At 40.9% G+C, this 15,000-nt stretch overlaps 1 protein-coding gene across 1 annotated transcript in view; it reads left to right on the forward strand.

Annotated features, from left to right (window-relative positions):
* Positions 1–15,000, forward strand: part of srms (src-related kinase lacking C-terminal regulatory tyrosine and N-terminal myristylation sites) — a 73,254-nt gene that overhangs the window by 30,729 nt on the left and 27,525 nt on the right. Inside the window, exon 2 of the mRNA XM_055165661.1 lies at positions 2,909–3,030. Within this exon, the coding sequence (XP_055021636.1) occupies positions 2,909–3,030 (122 nt within the window). The remainder of the gene's footprint in view (positions 1–2,908; positions 3,031–15,000) is intronic.

Raw genomic sequence — 15,000 nt, forward strand, 5'->3', positions numbered from 1 at the left:
TTACTACTACTACTACTATTACTACTACTACTACTACTACTACTACTACTACTACTACTACTACTACTACTACTACTACTACTACTACTACTACTACTACTACTACTACTACTACTACTATTATATTATTCCTATTCTTCATTTAACATACTTTTGTTGAGTGTGACTTTATGAATGAGGTCATGTGACAGGGCAGTAGTTGAAATCCGGCTTTAGCTCGAGCCGACCGGACCGACTGGTTACACCACTGACAAACACCACAAAGATCCTGAGTGTGAGTCAGGATCTTACAGGAGTAAAAAAAAAAAAAAAAAAAAAAAAAAAAAGAAAATGCTATGTGAATTAAAGCTGCACTACATAACTTTTCTGATGGAAGCTCCATATTGCTCCAGCTTGTGTCATGTAGCTCAGATGTTTTGCCTGGATTGTTCTACACGACGGTTTAGACTCGACCCTCTTTTCACTTCCACTCAGTTCCAGTTGTTTTAGTTTGTTTTGTTTTGGTGAAGTCTCCTTTTTGTTTTCATGCAGTTTTATGTTCTACGCCAGGGGTGTCAGACCCGGCCCTCCAAGACCTTTAATCTGGCCCTCGGCTGATTTTCTACTCAAATATTTGAATAATATTTTTGTTGCACCCCCGAAATGAACGACAAGACTCGCGTTCATTTTAGCTTTTGGGCAGATTTAATTTTAGATTTCGGTTCATGTGTTAACAAGTATGTTTCGTTTTTCTGCCTCTTTTTTTAACAACGAAGAAGAAAATGCTTTTCCCATAAATCTTTTAGTCTCACATTCTTAAAGTAACAGTACAGTAAATACCCTGTTATTATATAGGTACAATGAAATCATAGAACAAAGAATATTATCAATGAAGTATGTATTTATATCAAATGAAAATTATTTTAGCTATTCAAATGAAACATGAATTTAGTCTCATGAATTTTATAACAGAAATATTGCATTTTAATTTTCAGGGCACTACATTTTCTATAAAGATATTGTTAATTTACTGCGGTGTTTATCACAGCAGCGTCTCCAGCGTCTCTGTACGTGGCCCCTCCCACCAGAGCAGCACAAATGAAGACTTGTCTCTTTCCAAACGCTCTTAAAGGACGATCGTTTTGACTGTTGACCGTGACACCCTCATCAGAAAAATGTCCAACATGAGAAAAGTGGAGCCGAGTGCAGGATTTTACAACAAAAATTGACTTATTCCTATTTACATACAAGTTCATGTTAAAACTTTGTGTTGAAATTGCATTTTTCTTAAAGTTTCAGGTTGTTCATAATATTATAATATTTTGTAAAAGAAAGAGTTCATCAATTAAAAAAGATTTCTGTAATAGATTTGTGTTTCTCTGCACAAATATTTGAACTTATTGTTATTTTTGGGGTTTATATGACATGAGTTTTCTGATCCGGACCCTTTGGGATCAAAGTCGGTTGGACACGACCCCCGGACCAAAATGAGTTTGACACCCCTGTTCTACGCCATTTTGTGGAACATTCCAGGCAAAACAACAAACATCTCTCTGGAGTAGGGCTGGGCGATATGGATAAAAAAATATATCTCGATATATTTTGCTGTATCTCGATATACGATATATATCTCGATATATGTTCAAGAAAAAATAACCCCCTAAAACTGAAAACTGCTAAAACAAATCTGCCAAATTCCACAAGGTCTTTTTTTTTAAACTGAAGTGTAAGAGGTCGACAGTTCATATAGGAACATTTAAGATTACAAAAAACACTAATTACATAAATAATAATTTAACTGTAAAATAAAAGAAATAATACATATTTCCTTCTTTTCATTCATAAATAAACCAACTCAACACAAGCTCATCTTTGCATTAACTCTGTTGTCCAAACCAGAACCAGAACCATGGGTTCATTTAGCAGAAGAAGCTCAGGATGTTCCTTATTTCAATAGATCCATGTTATTATCCAGCAGTGAGGAGCTCTGAGGTTTAATCCCACAATCCACTGCAGATCAAACCCAACGTTTCCAAACACAAGTGACACTGCAACAGATTATTAATTAAAATCTTCTGCATAAATAAACTTTACATTGCTAAACTTTACAATATATAAAGCATAAGGACTGTAGAGCCACATCAGCCCGTTTGCAATAATAATGTGTTTAATGCAGTTTTGCGCACGTGTGTTTACATTTTACAGAAACGAAACTTAAGCTCATGGCTCATTTGCATAAACAGCACTTCTCCTGCAGCTCAGCTCGTTCAGCTTCTTTCGGGCTAAAGGACGCGACTCGGTGGAACATGAGGATGTGCTGCTGCTGATGGTTTTGTCTGTAAATGGTGGAAAAGGTTCATGGTGCTTGAAGCTTTTCACTGGCACCAACTTTTGGCGTTCACGGTGATAGTGACGAGTGAAGGAGACACGAGCGAACAAACTCAGGGAGGCGAGGGCGCGGAGGCGACGAGAGAGAAGGTAAACAAGCTAAGCGGTGAAATCAGAATTGAATAAAAGCATTATATCGATATATACGATATGTCAGAATTCATATCGAGTTTAAAAACTATCTCGATATATTTAAAATATCGATATATCGCCCACCCCTACTCTGGAGTTTTGATAAGACATAGGGTTTTGGTTTCTGTCATTAGACCTGGTCCTTTAATGTGTATTTGACAGAGGTACTATATATATACTTTACAAAATGGTGCAGACTTCAGATCAGCCTCACTCTCTGTCGTTTGAACTTTGACCTGAGAATGTCCACTGTAGCAACTAACAACAAAACTGTCACTTTTCTCTCTATTTCTGTCCTCATTCCATGACACTAATTTTCCTGTGCTCAGTGTAAACAAAGATTCAGATTCATGTTGTTGTAGTGACATAACTCTCATCAGCGTCTCTGTCCGTCTCTGTTCTTTTCCAGGTGGTACTATGGAAACATCAACAGAGTCAAAGCCGAGAAGCTGCTGCTGGCGTCGCAAAACAAAGACGGCTCCTTCCTGGTGCGGATCAGCGAGAGCCACAGCAACGAGTACACCATCTCAGGTCAGTGAGGACGAGTCAGCGGGGTCATGGGGGTCACTCGTGTGGCACTAGGGTCGGGCGGTATCCACATTTTGATACCGTTTGTGGGGAAGGTGGCCAAAGTGGTCAAAGGAGGAGGCAGATGACACAAAAAAAGGTGTTATTAGGTTCTTTTTTTCAGACCTAGAGTGTTATTTCATACCTGACAGTTTCGACTGCTCACTAGCGTCTTCCTCAGAGTCACGTGATGTTGCTGTGACGTGTCCGGTCGGCTGATTTAAACAGGTTTTGGCGCTGTCTTCCCACCGGTGGAGGCAGGACGACAGCGCCACCTGCAGTCCGACTTCCTCAGGATCCCAGGTGTGTGAGAGTAAAAAAGCCCCCTCGTCCCGGTTTACAGTCCTGTGGGAACGTTTCCTTATTTCGATTGCTTCTTTAATCCAGCGGCGATGTTTGTTTTCCTCTGTCCCGATGATGTTCGCTTCATCCCCGTCCATAACGTGGTTCTCTCTTTTACAATGGTCAGAAACGGCCGATTTGAGTTGTTCCTGTTCTGCTTTGTGTTTTGTTGCTCGTGTTTCGCCTTCGCTGTTTCCTTCTCGCATTCTGTTCTATGTTCCTTTTTTCGTGGACTGAACGCCCTCCCTGTTCCCCGATGTTTGTCTTATTGCAGGACATGCAGGGGATTTCGTATATGACATTACATTTATGCTCCGGTTCTATTTTGTCTTTTGGGTGGACGAGTATTTGTCTGAGTTTTCTGTACGGTTTCACTGGTGTGTTGATATTGTGTTTTCACACGTCACAGCAACATCACGTGACTCTGAGGAAGACGCTAGTGAGCAGTCGAAACTGTCAGGTATGAAATAACACTCTAGGTCTGAAAAAAAGAACCTAATAACATAGAATATTGGAAGACCAAATGAATCTCATTGGACTACAAAAAAAGGTGTCTTTACGCAGACAAAATTTATTTTAAAAACAGACTTCTGGAATTCACCAACAAAAGTAATAAGTAACTCAAAGCAAAACCACCAAACACCTGCACAGAAGTCTCCCCCTAATCGGTGACACCTGCTTTGCTTTATACTCTGCCCACAGGAAGTACTCCCCCCCAGGTGAGGATCCAGGTAACTCCCAAAGCAAAGCAAGTCTCCTTTCAAAATAAAAAATGTTTAATATAAAAGGTTGTATAGAGGATTTTCCAAGGAACGAGAAATCCAGCGACTGTTTGTCCTTTTTCAAATGTTGCGCATGCGTGAAACCCCCCCCTCCCCTACAGCTCCTACGTAGAAACGCCTCCTCCCTCCTCCTCCTTACGCCAGAAACAGGTTTGTTTACAGCCGGTGCTGCACATGACTTGTAAACAACTAACTACAGTGTTGGTTAGGCAAGACGGAGAAGTGAGGAGCGGGGGGAGCGGGTGTGCGGACATTTCGTTCGCGGACGAGAAGTGAGGAGCAGGGAGAGAGGAGAGAGGAGGTGGTGCGCGGAGATTTCGTGCCCGGAGAAGTGAGGAGCAGGGGGAAGAGTGGATCGGGCAGCAGGGACAGGAGCAGGAAAGGGGAGCAGAGAAGAGTGCGCGGAGATTCAGTGCGAATGAACTAGCTACAACACGCAGCAGCAAGCGGACTCTTTCTTTGCCTTGAAAATTACGTTTTCAGACATAGGATATCGCTTTCGTGTCCTAAAAAACGTTTGTCTCGCTCTTGGAAATAAAGTACGTTTTCATAATAAGCAGAAGTTTCCTGTCCAGGAGTAATTTGTGGACCAGTGGTTCAGTCTTTAGACCCTTTGTCTGCTTCAGTCGCGCCATCGCTGGAATGAATCTTCAAGAATCACCTTAGTTTGGCTTCGCTGCTTTTCCCCTTGTCTTCTTCTTTCAGCGACCTCAAAAACGGACTTTCTTTTGCGGCGAACTGCTCCTGGATTCTTGTCGCCATTGCAACAAACTTTGTGCGAACTGCGAGGAAGATATAGGTCAAAAAAAGCCGCTAAGAACTGTTGCGTTGGTGGAGTAAACAGCGTCTGTGCGTCTGTGGACTGTGGACTGTGTGACAGTCGTACGTAAACCACGTACCGGCGGCGCAGGCAAGTCAGTTACGCTAGAAACATAGGGAGATTGATTGACAGCCTGTCAGCTCACAGATAACGAGGCAGTGTCGTTATCTATTGGCAAATGTTTAGCCCCACCACGTCCAGAGTTGATGAATTTTTATTCTCTTTTTTTTGGTCATCATAATTACAAGGCTACTGCATCTATAATCTATCATTGACAATTTGAAACAAAAAAAACAAAAAAAAAATCCTCCATACAACCTTAAACTAACATGAATTTAAAATGAGACAAAGGCCCCACTTTGTCACACTGTTACTGTATTACCAGAATGTTTTAGTACGACTTTGGTAAACGACGAAGCCGCACCGCTGTACAGTCTGTGTGTCTGACCTGCAGACGTATAATCTCTGAAAAGTTACGCATGAACCATCTCCAATGTGATAGAAGCACAGAACAGACTCACCATCAGCAGAACACCCCTCTGTCACAGAAAGAACACTCATATTCCACTGAGTCGTGTCCTTTAGTCGGACAGAAGCCGAACCGCATCAGCAGCACAAGGAGCGAGCTGTTTTTTTATCAGCGCTTTATAGTTTATGCAAATGAGCCATGTGGTTTTAAGTTTAGTTTCTGTAAAATGTAAAATGCTTGATTACTTGATTTGCTGTAGAGAAGCAAAGACGAGGAAACCTTCACATAAGAAGTTTTGTCTGATAAAAGAAAATAAAAAGCCCAGACTTTACTTAACCGTATTAAAAATATTATTGATAGAAGACGAAGAGACACGTCCACACAGCACGATTTAGTCCTGTTAAATCCTGTTTTAGACCTGGTTTTAATCCTGGTTTAGTCCTGGTTTAGACCTGGTTTAGTCCTGGTTTAGTCCTGGTTTAGACCTGGTTTAGTCCTGGTTTAGTCCTGGTTTAGTCCTGGTCCTGGTTTAGACCTGGTTTAGACCTGGTTTAGTCCTGGTTTAGTCCTGGTTTAGACCTGGTTTTAGTCCTGGTTTAGTCCTGGTTTTAGTTCTGGTTTAGTCCTGGTTTTAGTTCTGGTTAAGTCCTGGTTTTAGACCTGATTTAGAGCTAGTTGAGACCTGGTTTAGTCCTGGTTTAGTCCTGGTTTAGACCTGGTTTAGTCCTGGTTTAGTCCTGGTTTACTCCTGGTTTAGTCCTGGTTTAGACCTGGTTTAGACCTGGTTTAGACCTGGTTTAGTCCTGGTTTACTCCTGGTTTAGTCCTGGTTTAGTCCTGGTTTACTCCTGGTTTAGTCCTGGTTTAGTCCTGGTTTAGTCCTGGTTTAGTCCTGGTTTAGACCTGGTTTAGTCCTGGTTTAGTCCTGGTTTAGACCTGGTTTAGTCCTGGTTTAGTCCTGGTTTTAGTCCTGGTTTAGTCCTGGTTTAGTCCTGGTTTTAGTCCTGGTTTAGTCCTGGTTTAGTCCTGGTTTAGACCTGGTTTAGTCCTGGTTTAGACCTGGTTTTAGACATGATTTAGTGTCCGGCAATGAGTGGAATTACAAAAAAAAAAAAAAAAAGGGGATATAGCCTGAAATGTGAAAACAGGAAAATACTGCCATGTAATCCATTTACTTCAACAAAGTAACTGTAATCCAATTACCACTCACTGAAACAGTAACTGTAACTGAATACAGTTACTCATCATTTGTACTCTGATTACTTAACTCCAGCACATGTAATCTGTTACTCCCAACACTGGTTTTAAATCATGATAGATTAAATAAAAAATACAACCACACATTAATTTGTGCTGAACAAACTAATTTACATATCAATAAATTATAATATTATATTAGCTCATTATGCACTGCTGATATTTTTAATGACGGTAATGAAACTGATACCGTTGATACTTTTTGATACCGCGGGATACTGTAGTACCTTATGTGTCACGAATAAAAAGTATGTGATACGCGTGATATAGAAATGTGAAATTATAATGACATTATACATGATATCGTGGCTCACAGCAGATCGATCTGTGTCACTCTGAGTTCTACACATGACCAGTGTGGAGCAGCTCTCAGCAAAACATCTAACATCCAAATAATGATTTAAATCTGATTGGTCGAAGTGTCACAACAGCGGAAAAGGCTGAAAAATCAAACTTTTGCTCCATCCAGCTGAGAGAAAAGCACAGACATCTTCCCTGTCCACAAATGCACAGACAAGTTCTTACCTCCTGCACGTTTTTCAGTAGTTTGTATTTGACTCACGCAGGCTGAAGTGCGTCTGCCGGCGCCTCCGTGTTTGTGTTGGTTTGTTTTGGTTTGTTTGAGCTCTTCTCCTTTGGCTTTGGCGCCTCAATGCTGCGGGTCGTTCTGCACCTGCAGGACGACGCAGGTTTAGGAAAGATTGTGCACATGTTCATAAAAACACAGCACATTTTTAGGAATGTAACAATAACCGAAATACCGTGATATCGTATCGTCAAAAGTCTCGTGGACCATCACAATATATCGAATTATAAGTTTCTTTGCTTAAATCCATGGTTGTATTGTACCAATAGCTAATAAAAGTGGGAAAGTACATATCCTATGATTCATTTCAGCCAAGACAACATGAAGAAGTATGTTTGTTTTTTTTCTTTCTTTTTTTTTTTTTTCTTCTGTTTGAGCCAGGTACAACAAAATAAAAAAAAAAGAATAACAAAAATAGTGATATGTACATGAACATATTTGGGACCTGGTGCTCAAAAGGAGTAGGATGAAGTTTAAAAAATGTATAGAGTCCAACCCCAAGTGTTTTACATAATCACGTGGTTCACTTTTTTCTTTTTCTTTTTTTTTTTTAATATCAACTTTGTAAAATATGTTTCTTACTTGAATTGTTGGGATTATGATGGAAATAATTCACACCAAAATCTTGTCAAGGTGTTTTTAAAAGCAAAAACTCGTCCTATTTACAATTATTAATCAGCCTCTCCAAAATATCAAAATAAATATCGAACCGTGAGATGCATATCGTGATAATATCGTACTGAGAGATTTGGATATCATAACATCCATACGCATTTCTGTCAGACACTCAAAAATTGTTTACCGTATTTTCTGCACTATTAGTTCCTCTGGATTATAAGTCGCACTGTCATTAAATGGTCTATTTCAAACTTTTTTCACAAATAAACCGCGTGGGACTTTAAAGGAAACACAACAGTGTGATGGTGAGTGGTTTTGTTTGTTTGTGGCGTGTGGTCAGTGTTGGGAGTAACAGATTACATGTACCGGAGTTATGTAATCAGAGTACAAATGATGAGTAACTGTATTCAGTTACAGTTACTGTTTCAGTGAGTGGTAATTGGATTACAGTTACTTTGTTGAAATAAATGGATTACACTTTTTTTTTTCACATTTTGGGCTATTTCCCCCCTTTTTTTTTTTTTTTTCGGTAATTCCACTCATTTCTGGAAAATAAACCAGGTCTAAACTAGATCTAAACCAGGTCTAAACTAGGTCTAAAACCAGGTCTAAACCAGGTCTAAACCAGGTCTAAACTAGGTCTAAAACCAGGACTAAAACCAGGTCTAAACCAGGTCTAAACCAGGTCTACACCAGGTCTAAACCAGGTCTAAAAACAGGACTAAACTAGATCTAAACTAGATCTAAAATCAGGTCTAAAACCAGGACTAAAACCAGGTCTAAACCAGGTCTAAACCAGGTCTAAAAACAGGTCTAAAAACAGGTCTAAAAACAGGACTAAACTAGATCTAAACCAGGTCTAAAATCAGGTCTAAAATCAGGTCTAAACCAGGTCTAAACCAGGTCTAAACCAGGTCTAAACCAGGACTAAAAACAGGACTAAAAACAGGACTAAAAACAGGACTAAAAACAGGACTAAACTAGATCTAAACCAGGTCTAAAATCAGGTCTAAAATAACCAGGTCTAAAACCAGGTCTAAACCAGGTCTAAACCAGGACTAAACCAGGACTAAAAACAGGACTAAACTAGATCTAAACCAGATTTAAACCAGATTTAAACCAGGTCTAAAACCAGGACTAAAAACAGGACTAAAAACAGGACTAAAAACAGGACTAAAAAACAGGACTAAAAACAGGACTTAAAACAGGACTAAACTAGATCTAAACCAGGTCTAAAATCAGGTCTAAAACCAGGACTAAACCAGGTCTGCACCAGGTCACGTCTGCGGAGATATTAAACATGAAAACGCTCCACTCGGTTATTCTTCCATCCATTAATCATTTTTTATTCCCCTCATCCTTCACCGTCTGTTTCAAACCCGTCCGCAGAGCGACGCCCAGGGGACGACGCCCAGGGGACGACCCTCTCCAGATCTGGAGAATAAGAAAAGCCTGGCTGTGTCTCTGCAGGTGAAGCCTCTGGAGACACGGGTTCAGTTGTGATTGTAGCACCTTTTGTTATGAGAACCACTCGCAGGCTCCTTTCAGCTGACAACAATCTTGTTTTTGGGATTGAATTTTCGGAGGCGCCGTTTTCAGAAACGATTGTGAAAAGAAAATACGTTTTTGTTTACGCCGACAGAGAAGACGCTGAACTTTGTGTCGGTTTTTGTGGAGGTTCTGAGCGTCCAAATATAGTGAGAGTGAGAAAAGCCTGGATGTGTCTCTGCAGGTTCAGGCTTTGGATTGTGTAGTACATTTTTATTTACCAGTATCCAGTTCTATATATGAGTATATGTCCCGACCTGAAGCATTTGTCATGAAGTTAAATAAAACAGACACAGTACAATCCGTGTATCATTCGTTCATTCGTTTTTCAATATAAAACCAAAAATAAGAAAACGAAAAAACAACAGTTTTCTTCGTTATTTGTCTCCAAAACCAAAATGAAAAAACGGATAACGATTCTTTTTTTTCAGTTTTTCGATTTTGTGTTTAAATGAAGAATGGAAAAAAACGGATAAAACGATGCCGAACTTTTGCACCACATACGGACTGAACCGGACTGATCCAGGTCCGAGACCGACTGACGGGACTGAGACCGGGAGACTGACTGAGACCGGACCAGAGCGGGACTCCAGAGCGGGACTGAGACCGGGACCAGAGCGGGACTGACCGGACCAACGGACAGAGCGGGACTGAGACCGGGACCAGACCGGGACCAGAGCGGGACTGAGACCAGACCGGGACCAGGCGGACTCCGAGCTTTGACTCCGAGCCTCCACGGGGTCCGAGCCTCAGCTTCGAGCTCCGGTCCTGCCGTGGGCTCTGAGCCTCCGGTCTGGTCCTGGTCTGGTCCTGGTCTTGTCTCGGTCTCAGGCCCGCTCTGGTCCCGGTCTGGTCCCAGTCTCAGTAGCGCTTTGGTCCCGGTCTGGTCCCGGACCTGGTCCATTTGAACCAAAAGCTCTTAGTTCGATTCATTTTCATTGGTGTGAAAGCGTCAGTCGGAGGCTTTGCTCCACCTCGGAACCAGCCGCGGTTCTTGAGCGCGGAGGACCAGAGCCGCTCTGTCCCGGTCTCAGTCCTGCTCTGGTCTCGGACCTGGATCCGTCCTGATTCAGTCCGTATGCGGTGAGACTGGGACCAGACCGGGACCAGAGCGGCCTGAGACGAGACGAGACAAGACCAGGACCAGACCGGGACCAGACCGGAGGCTCAGAGTCCACGGCAGGACCGGAGCTCGAAGCTGAGGCTCGGAGTCAAAGCTCGGAGTCCGCCCTGGTCCCGGTCTGGTCCCGGTCTCAGTCCCACTCTGGTCTCGGACCTGGATCAGTCCTGATTCAGTCCGTATGCGGTGCAAAAGTTCGGCATCGCAGTCACGGAAGTCACATAAACGGGAAACGGCCGTTATCCGTTTTTTCCATTCTTCATTTAAACACAAAATCAAAAACTGAAAAAACGAATCATTATCCGTTTTTTCATTTTGGTTTTGGAGACAAATAACGAAGAAAACTGTTGTTTTTTCATTTTCTTATTTTTGGTTTTATATTGAAAAACGAATGAACGAATGATACATGGATTCAGTACGCTCATGTTGTTCAAGTTTTTTTAATACATGCGTCACGAATTTTGGACTTCCGGTTATCGCCAATTCATTCTGCGAAGGGATTTTCTGAAAAAGTGAGCATCAAACCGCCGTGTTTGTTTTCCCAGTGGGATGCGTCTATTGTCAAAGTCGGTCTTTTGAACCATATCGCATTTGTTTCTGGTTCTGATTAGTACAGAAGCCGAGAGGGGTCGCAAAAACACAAACGCCGCAACAAATACAAATGCGACAACACAACAAAAAGCCACAACAAACCAAAAAAAAAAAAAAGCCACAACACATAAAAAGCCACAACACATGAAAAAGCTACATCACACCAAAAAAAAAGCCATAAAAAACAAAACTTACAACTCAACAAATACAAACGCAAATGCCACAACACATTAAAAAGCCGCAACACATTAAAAAGCCGCAACACATTAAAAGCAAAAAAAACAACATAAAAGCCGCAACACACCAAAAAAAAGCCGCAACACATCAAAAGCCGCAACACACCAAAAAAGCCGCAACACATTAAAAAGCCGCAACACACCAAAAAAAAGCCGCAACACACCAAAAAGCCGCAACACATTAAAAAGCCGCAACACATTTAAAAGCCGCAACACACCAAAAAAAGCCACAACACATTAAAATGCCGCAACACAAAAAGCCACAACACATTAAAAAGCCGCAACACATCAAAAAAAGCCGCAACACATCAAAAAAAGCCGCAACACCAAAAAGCCACAACACATTAAAACACATTAAAAAGCCACAACACACCAAAAAAAAGCCAACACATTAAAACAACACACCAAAAAAAACAAAAAGCCGCAACACATTAAACAAACACAAAACAACACATTAAAAAGCCACAACACACCAAAAAAAGCCACAACGGAAGTGACCGCGGGACTCTATTTTCCGACGGGCCGATCAAGCGGCAAGTGAAGAACTACAGCGTGAAACGAATAATGATAAAACAATAAATTACTTTTACTTACGTTTCCAACTTCTCCGTTCCTTTACTTTTCACGTCTTGGTCTCTTTGCAGTGGAAGGTGTTTCTTGGTGAACAGTTGGTGCCTTTCACTTTGGCATTGACTTTTTAAATTCGTAACCGAGGTTGAGCGAGGGATCGGGATTTTGCTTTGATGTCGCTCCACATACAAAATGTTCTCTGCAAACTCGGGTTGATTTCTTAGGCAGCCAAAGGTTTCCATTTTTGTCCTTCCTGTGGATCAATACCGCCCATTGCCTTCACCTTTCGCTATATTTCTTGAGTGGTTTTTCCGCTGTTAGGATCCAACAACCACACAATTACGATGTCCGAATCCCAAAACTAAAATATGACAATATCAGAACCAGAAACAAAAGTGATATGGTTCAAAAGACTTGAAAAGATCGACTTTGACAATAGACGCATCCCACTGGGAAAACAAACATGGAGGTTTGATGCTCACTTTTTCGGAAAATCCTTCCCAGTATGAATTGCGCAATGACCAGAAGTCCAAATTCAGTCACTGAGCTTCGTGCTGTTTGTATTTTCTCACCTTTTCCGCCAGTTGTGACTCAAAACCATCCATTTTATTTTCTGCTCCGCACCGGCGAGGAAGCAGATAAACCACACTCGCATAAATAACCAATCAGAACGAAGATGTCCGACAAACTTCTGCTCGGCTGAGGTGTCGAGAACAAGAACTGCCCAACAGAATGACGTCATTTTGTTTGTTCGGCCAGCGCTGAGTGCAAGAACAAAGTCCTTATGAAGCATGAATAAGCCTTTAGACTTTAATCTGAATCTGACCTAAACAAGACCACGAACAGAACCATGAAAATGAAATGTTTAAGTTCATGTCTTAATCTTTTTTGTGTGTGTTTGCTCATGTGTGCATTGTGCTGCTATGGTAAATAACATTCCGCCCGTAGAAACACATGTAGAACACCCCCAGCATGATTTTTTTGGTACCATTTTGACTTTATACGATAATATTTGAGGTAAAGGTGAATCTAAAGCTTCCGTATTTTGCAGCACTGACCCTGTTCGGCTGCATTTCTAGTCTTAGTGTGAGTCCATATTCAGTGTTGGGAGTGTTACTTTTAAAATGTAATCCCCTACAGATTACAGATTACATACACACCAAAATGTAGTTTGTAACGGAATCCATTAAGTTACTTAAGGTGAGTAATGTAATCTGAATACTTTGGATTACTTGATTTTCTGCAGAGAAGCAAAGACGAGGAAATCTTCACATATGATGTTTTGTCTGATAAAAGAAAATAAAAAGTCCAGACTTTACTGAACCAGATTAAAAATATTATTGATAGAAGAAGAGGAAACACGTCCACGCAGCAGGATTTAGTCCTGGTTTAGTCCTGGTGTAGTCCTGGTTTAGACCTGGTTTAGTCCTGGTTTAGTCCTGGTTTAGTCCTGGTGTAGACCTGGTTTAATCCTTGTTTAATCCTGGTTTAGTCCTGGTTTAGACATGTTTTTTGATCTGTTTTAGATCTGGTTTAGTCCTGGTTTAGTCCTGGTTTAGACCTGGTTTTAGATCTGTTTTAGACCTAGTTTAGATCTAGTTTAGTCCTGGTTTAGACCTGATTTTAGATCTGTTTTAGACCTAGTTTAGATCTAGTTTAGTCCTGGTTTAAGACCTGGTTTTAGACCTGATTTTAGACCTAGTTTAGCTCTAGATTAGTCCTGGTTTAGTCCTGGTTTAGACCTGGTTTTAGATCTGTTTTAGACCTAGTTTAGATCTAGTTTAGTTTAGTCCTGGTTTAAGACCTGGTTTTAGACCTGGTTTAGTTTTAAGACCTGGTTTTAGACCTGGTTTAGACCTGGTTTAGATCTAGTTTAGACCTGGTTTAGTTTCTGGCATTGAGTGGAATTACAGAAAAAAAAAAAAAAAAAGGAGGATTTAGCCCAAAATGTGAATGTGAAAAAAGTTGCGTTTTTAGGACTGATTTGAAAACATGTACAGACTTTTTTGTTCAGTATCAGGTGTTTGACCCCATGTTCAGACCTGCTCTACTAAAATAAATCTGCACGTTGCATCCAGCAGATCTCGTTTTAGCCCCATTCAAATCCTTCCTCTGCTTTTGCCCAATTTAATCTTTTTCAAAATGTTTAATTTAAACGCGACAAGGCAATAAAAATGTACCTCACCGCTGCCATAAATGTATGAATGAAAAACTGGTTAATATTCTAGAGGAGCCTGGAGTCTTATCAATAAAACAGTTCTGCTTCTTGTTCCCACCTCTGCTGCTGCTGCTGCATAATGAGTTTTAATCTTTTTTTAATCATAATCTGTATTCTCCTGTAGGGGGCGCTGTGCACTCAGGGAATCAGATGTGAATTATATAAGTCAGGTTAAAGTGCGTATGAGCTTTTCATTCATCTCTAATGTAGAATGCATATTGTATATAATTGGACGTCACCAAAACCCCTGAGCTGCTGCGTTCCAAGTAGGAAGTGATCATGGGGGTGCTTCCGGCTCCATCGACTCTGGCGTCATTTGACTTTATGTTGAAATAATTGTGGCCTCTCTGTCTGTACCTGCCGCTGTGAGCCTCGTCATTTTGGTCTTAAACTGTTTGTGTTAACCCGCTCTACATGATCCTGGTGTTTTTATTTCGCTCTTTTTTTCTGATTATTAGTTGGTGGGGGATGTAACGGTACAAAAATCACCGTTCGGTATGTACCTCGGTTTTGTTGTGGTTATGGTTGATTATCAGTTCATTTTCGGTACAGTTTGGAACAAAATGCAAAACCATTTGTGTGTTTATTAAACCAACAATTTGTTTTAACTTTATATAAACAGGAAAATAAAGTAAATGCAAAGTGCTGCTTGGTAATACTACTGGTCCCGGTCAAGCAGAAGTAAACAACAAGGCCAAAAATTCAAGTTAATGCATCTGATATAAAAATGTATTGAACAGATACATATGTACTCTAGTTTATCAAACTGTTGACCTTT

The sequence above is a fragment of the Boleophthalmus pectinirostris genome, unplaced genomic scaffold (genome assembly GCF_026225935.1).
Source record: "Boleophthalmus pectinirostris isolate CB_2022bp ecotype Guang Dong unplaced genomic scaffold, ASM2622593v1 HiC_scaffold_8, whole genome shotgun sequence".
Classification (NCBI taxonomy): Eukaryota; Metazoa; Chordata; class Actinopteri; order Gobiiformes; family Gobiidae; genus Boleophthalmus; species Boleophthalmus pectinirostris.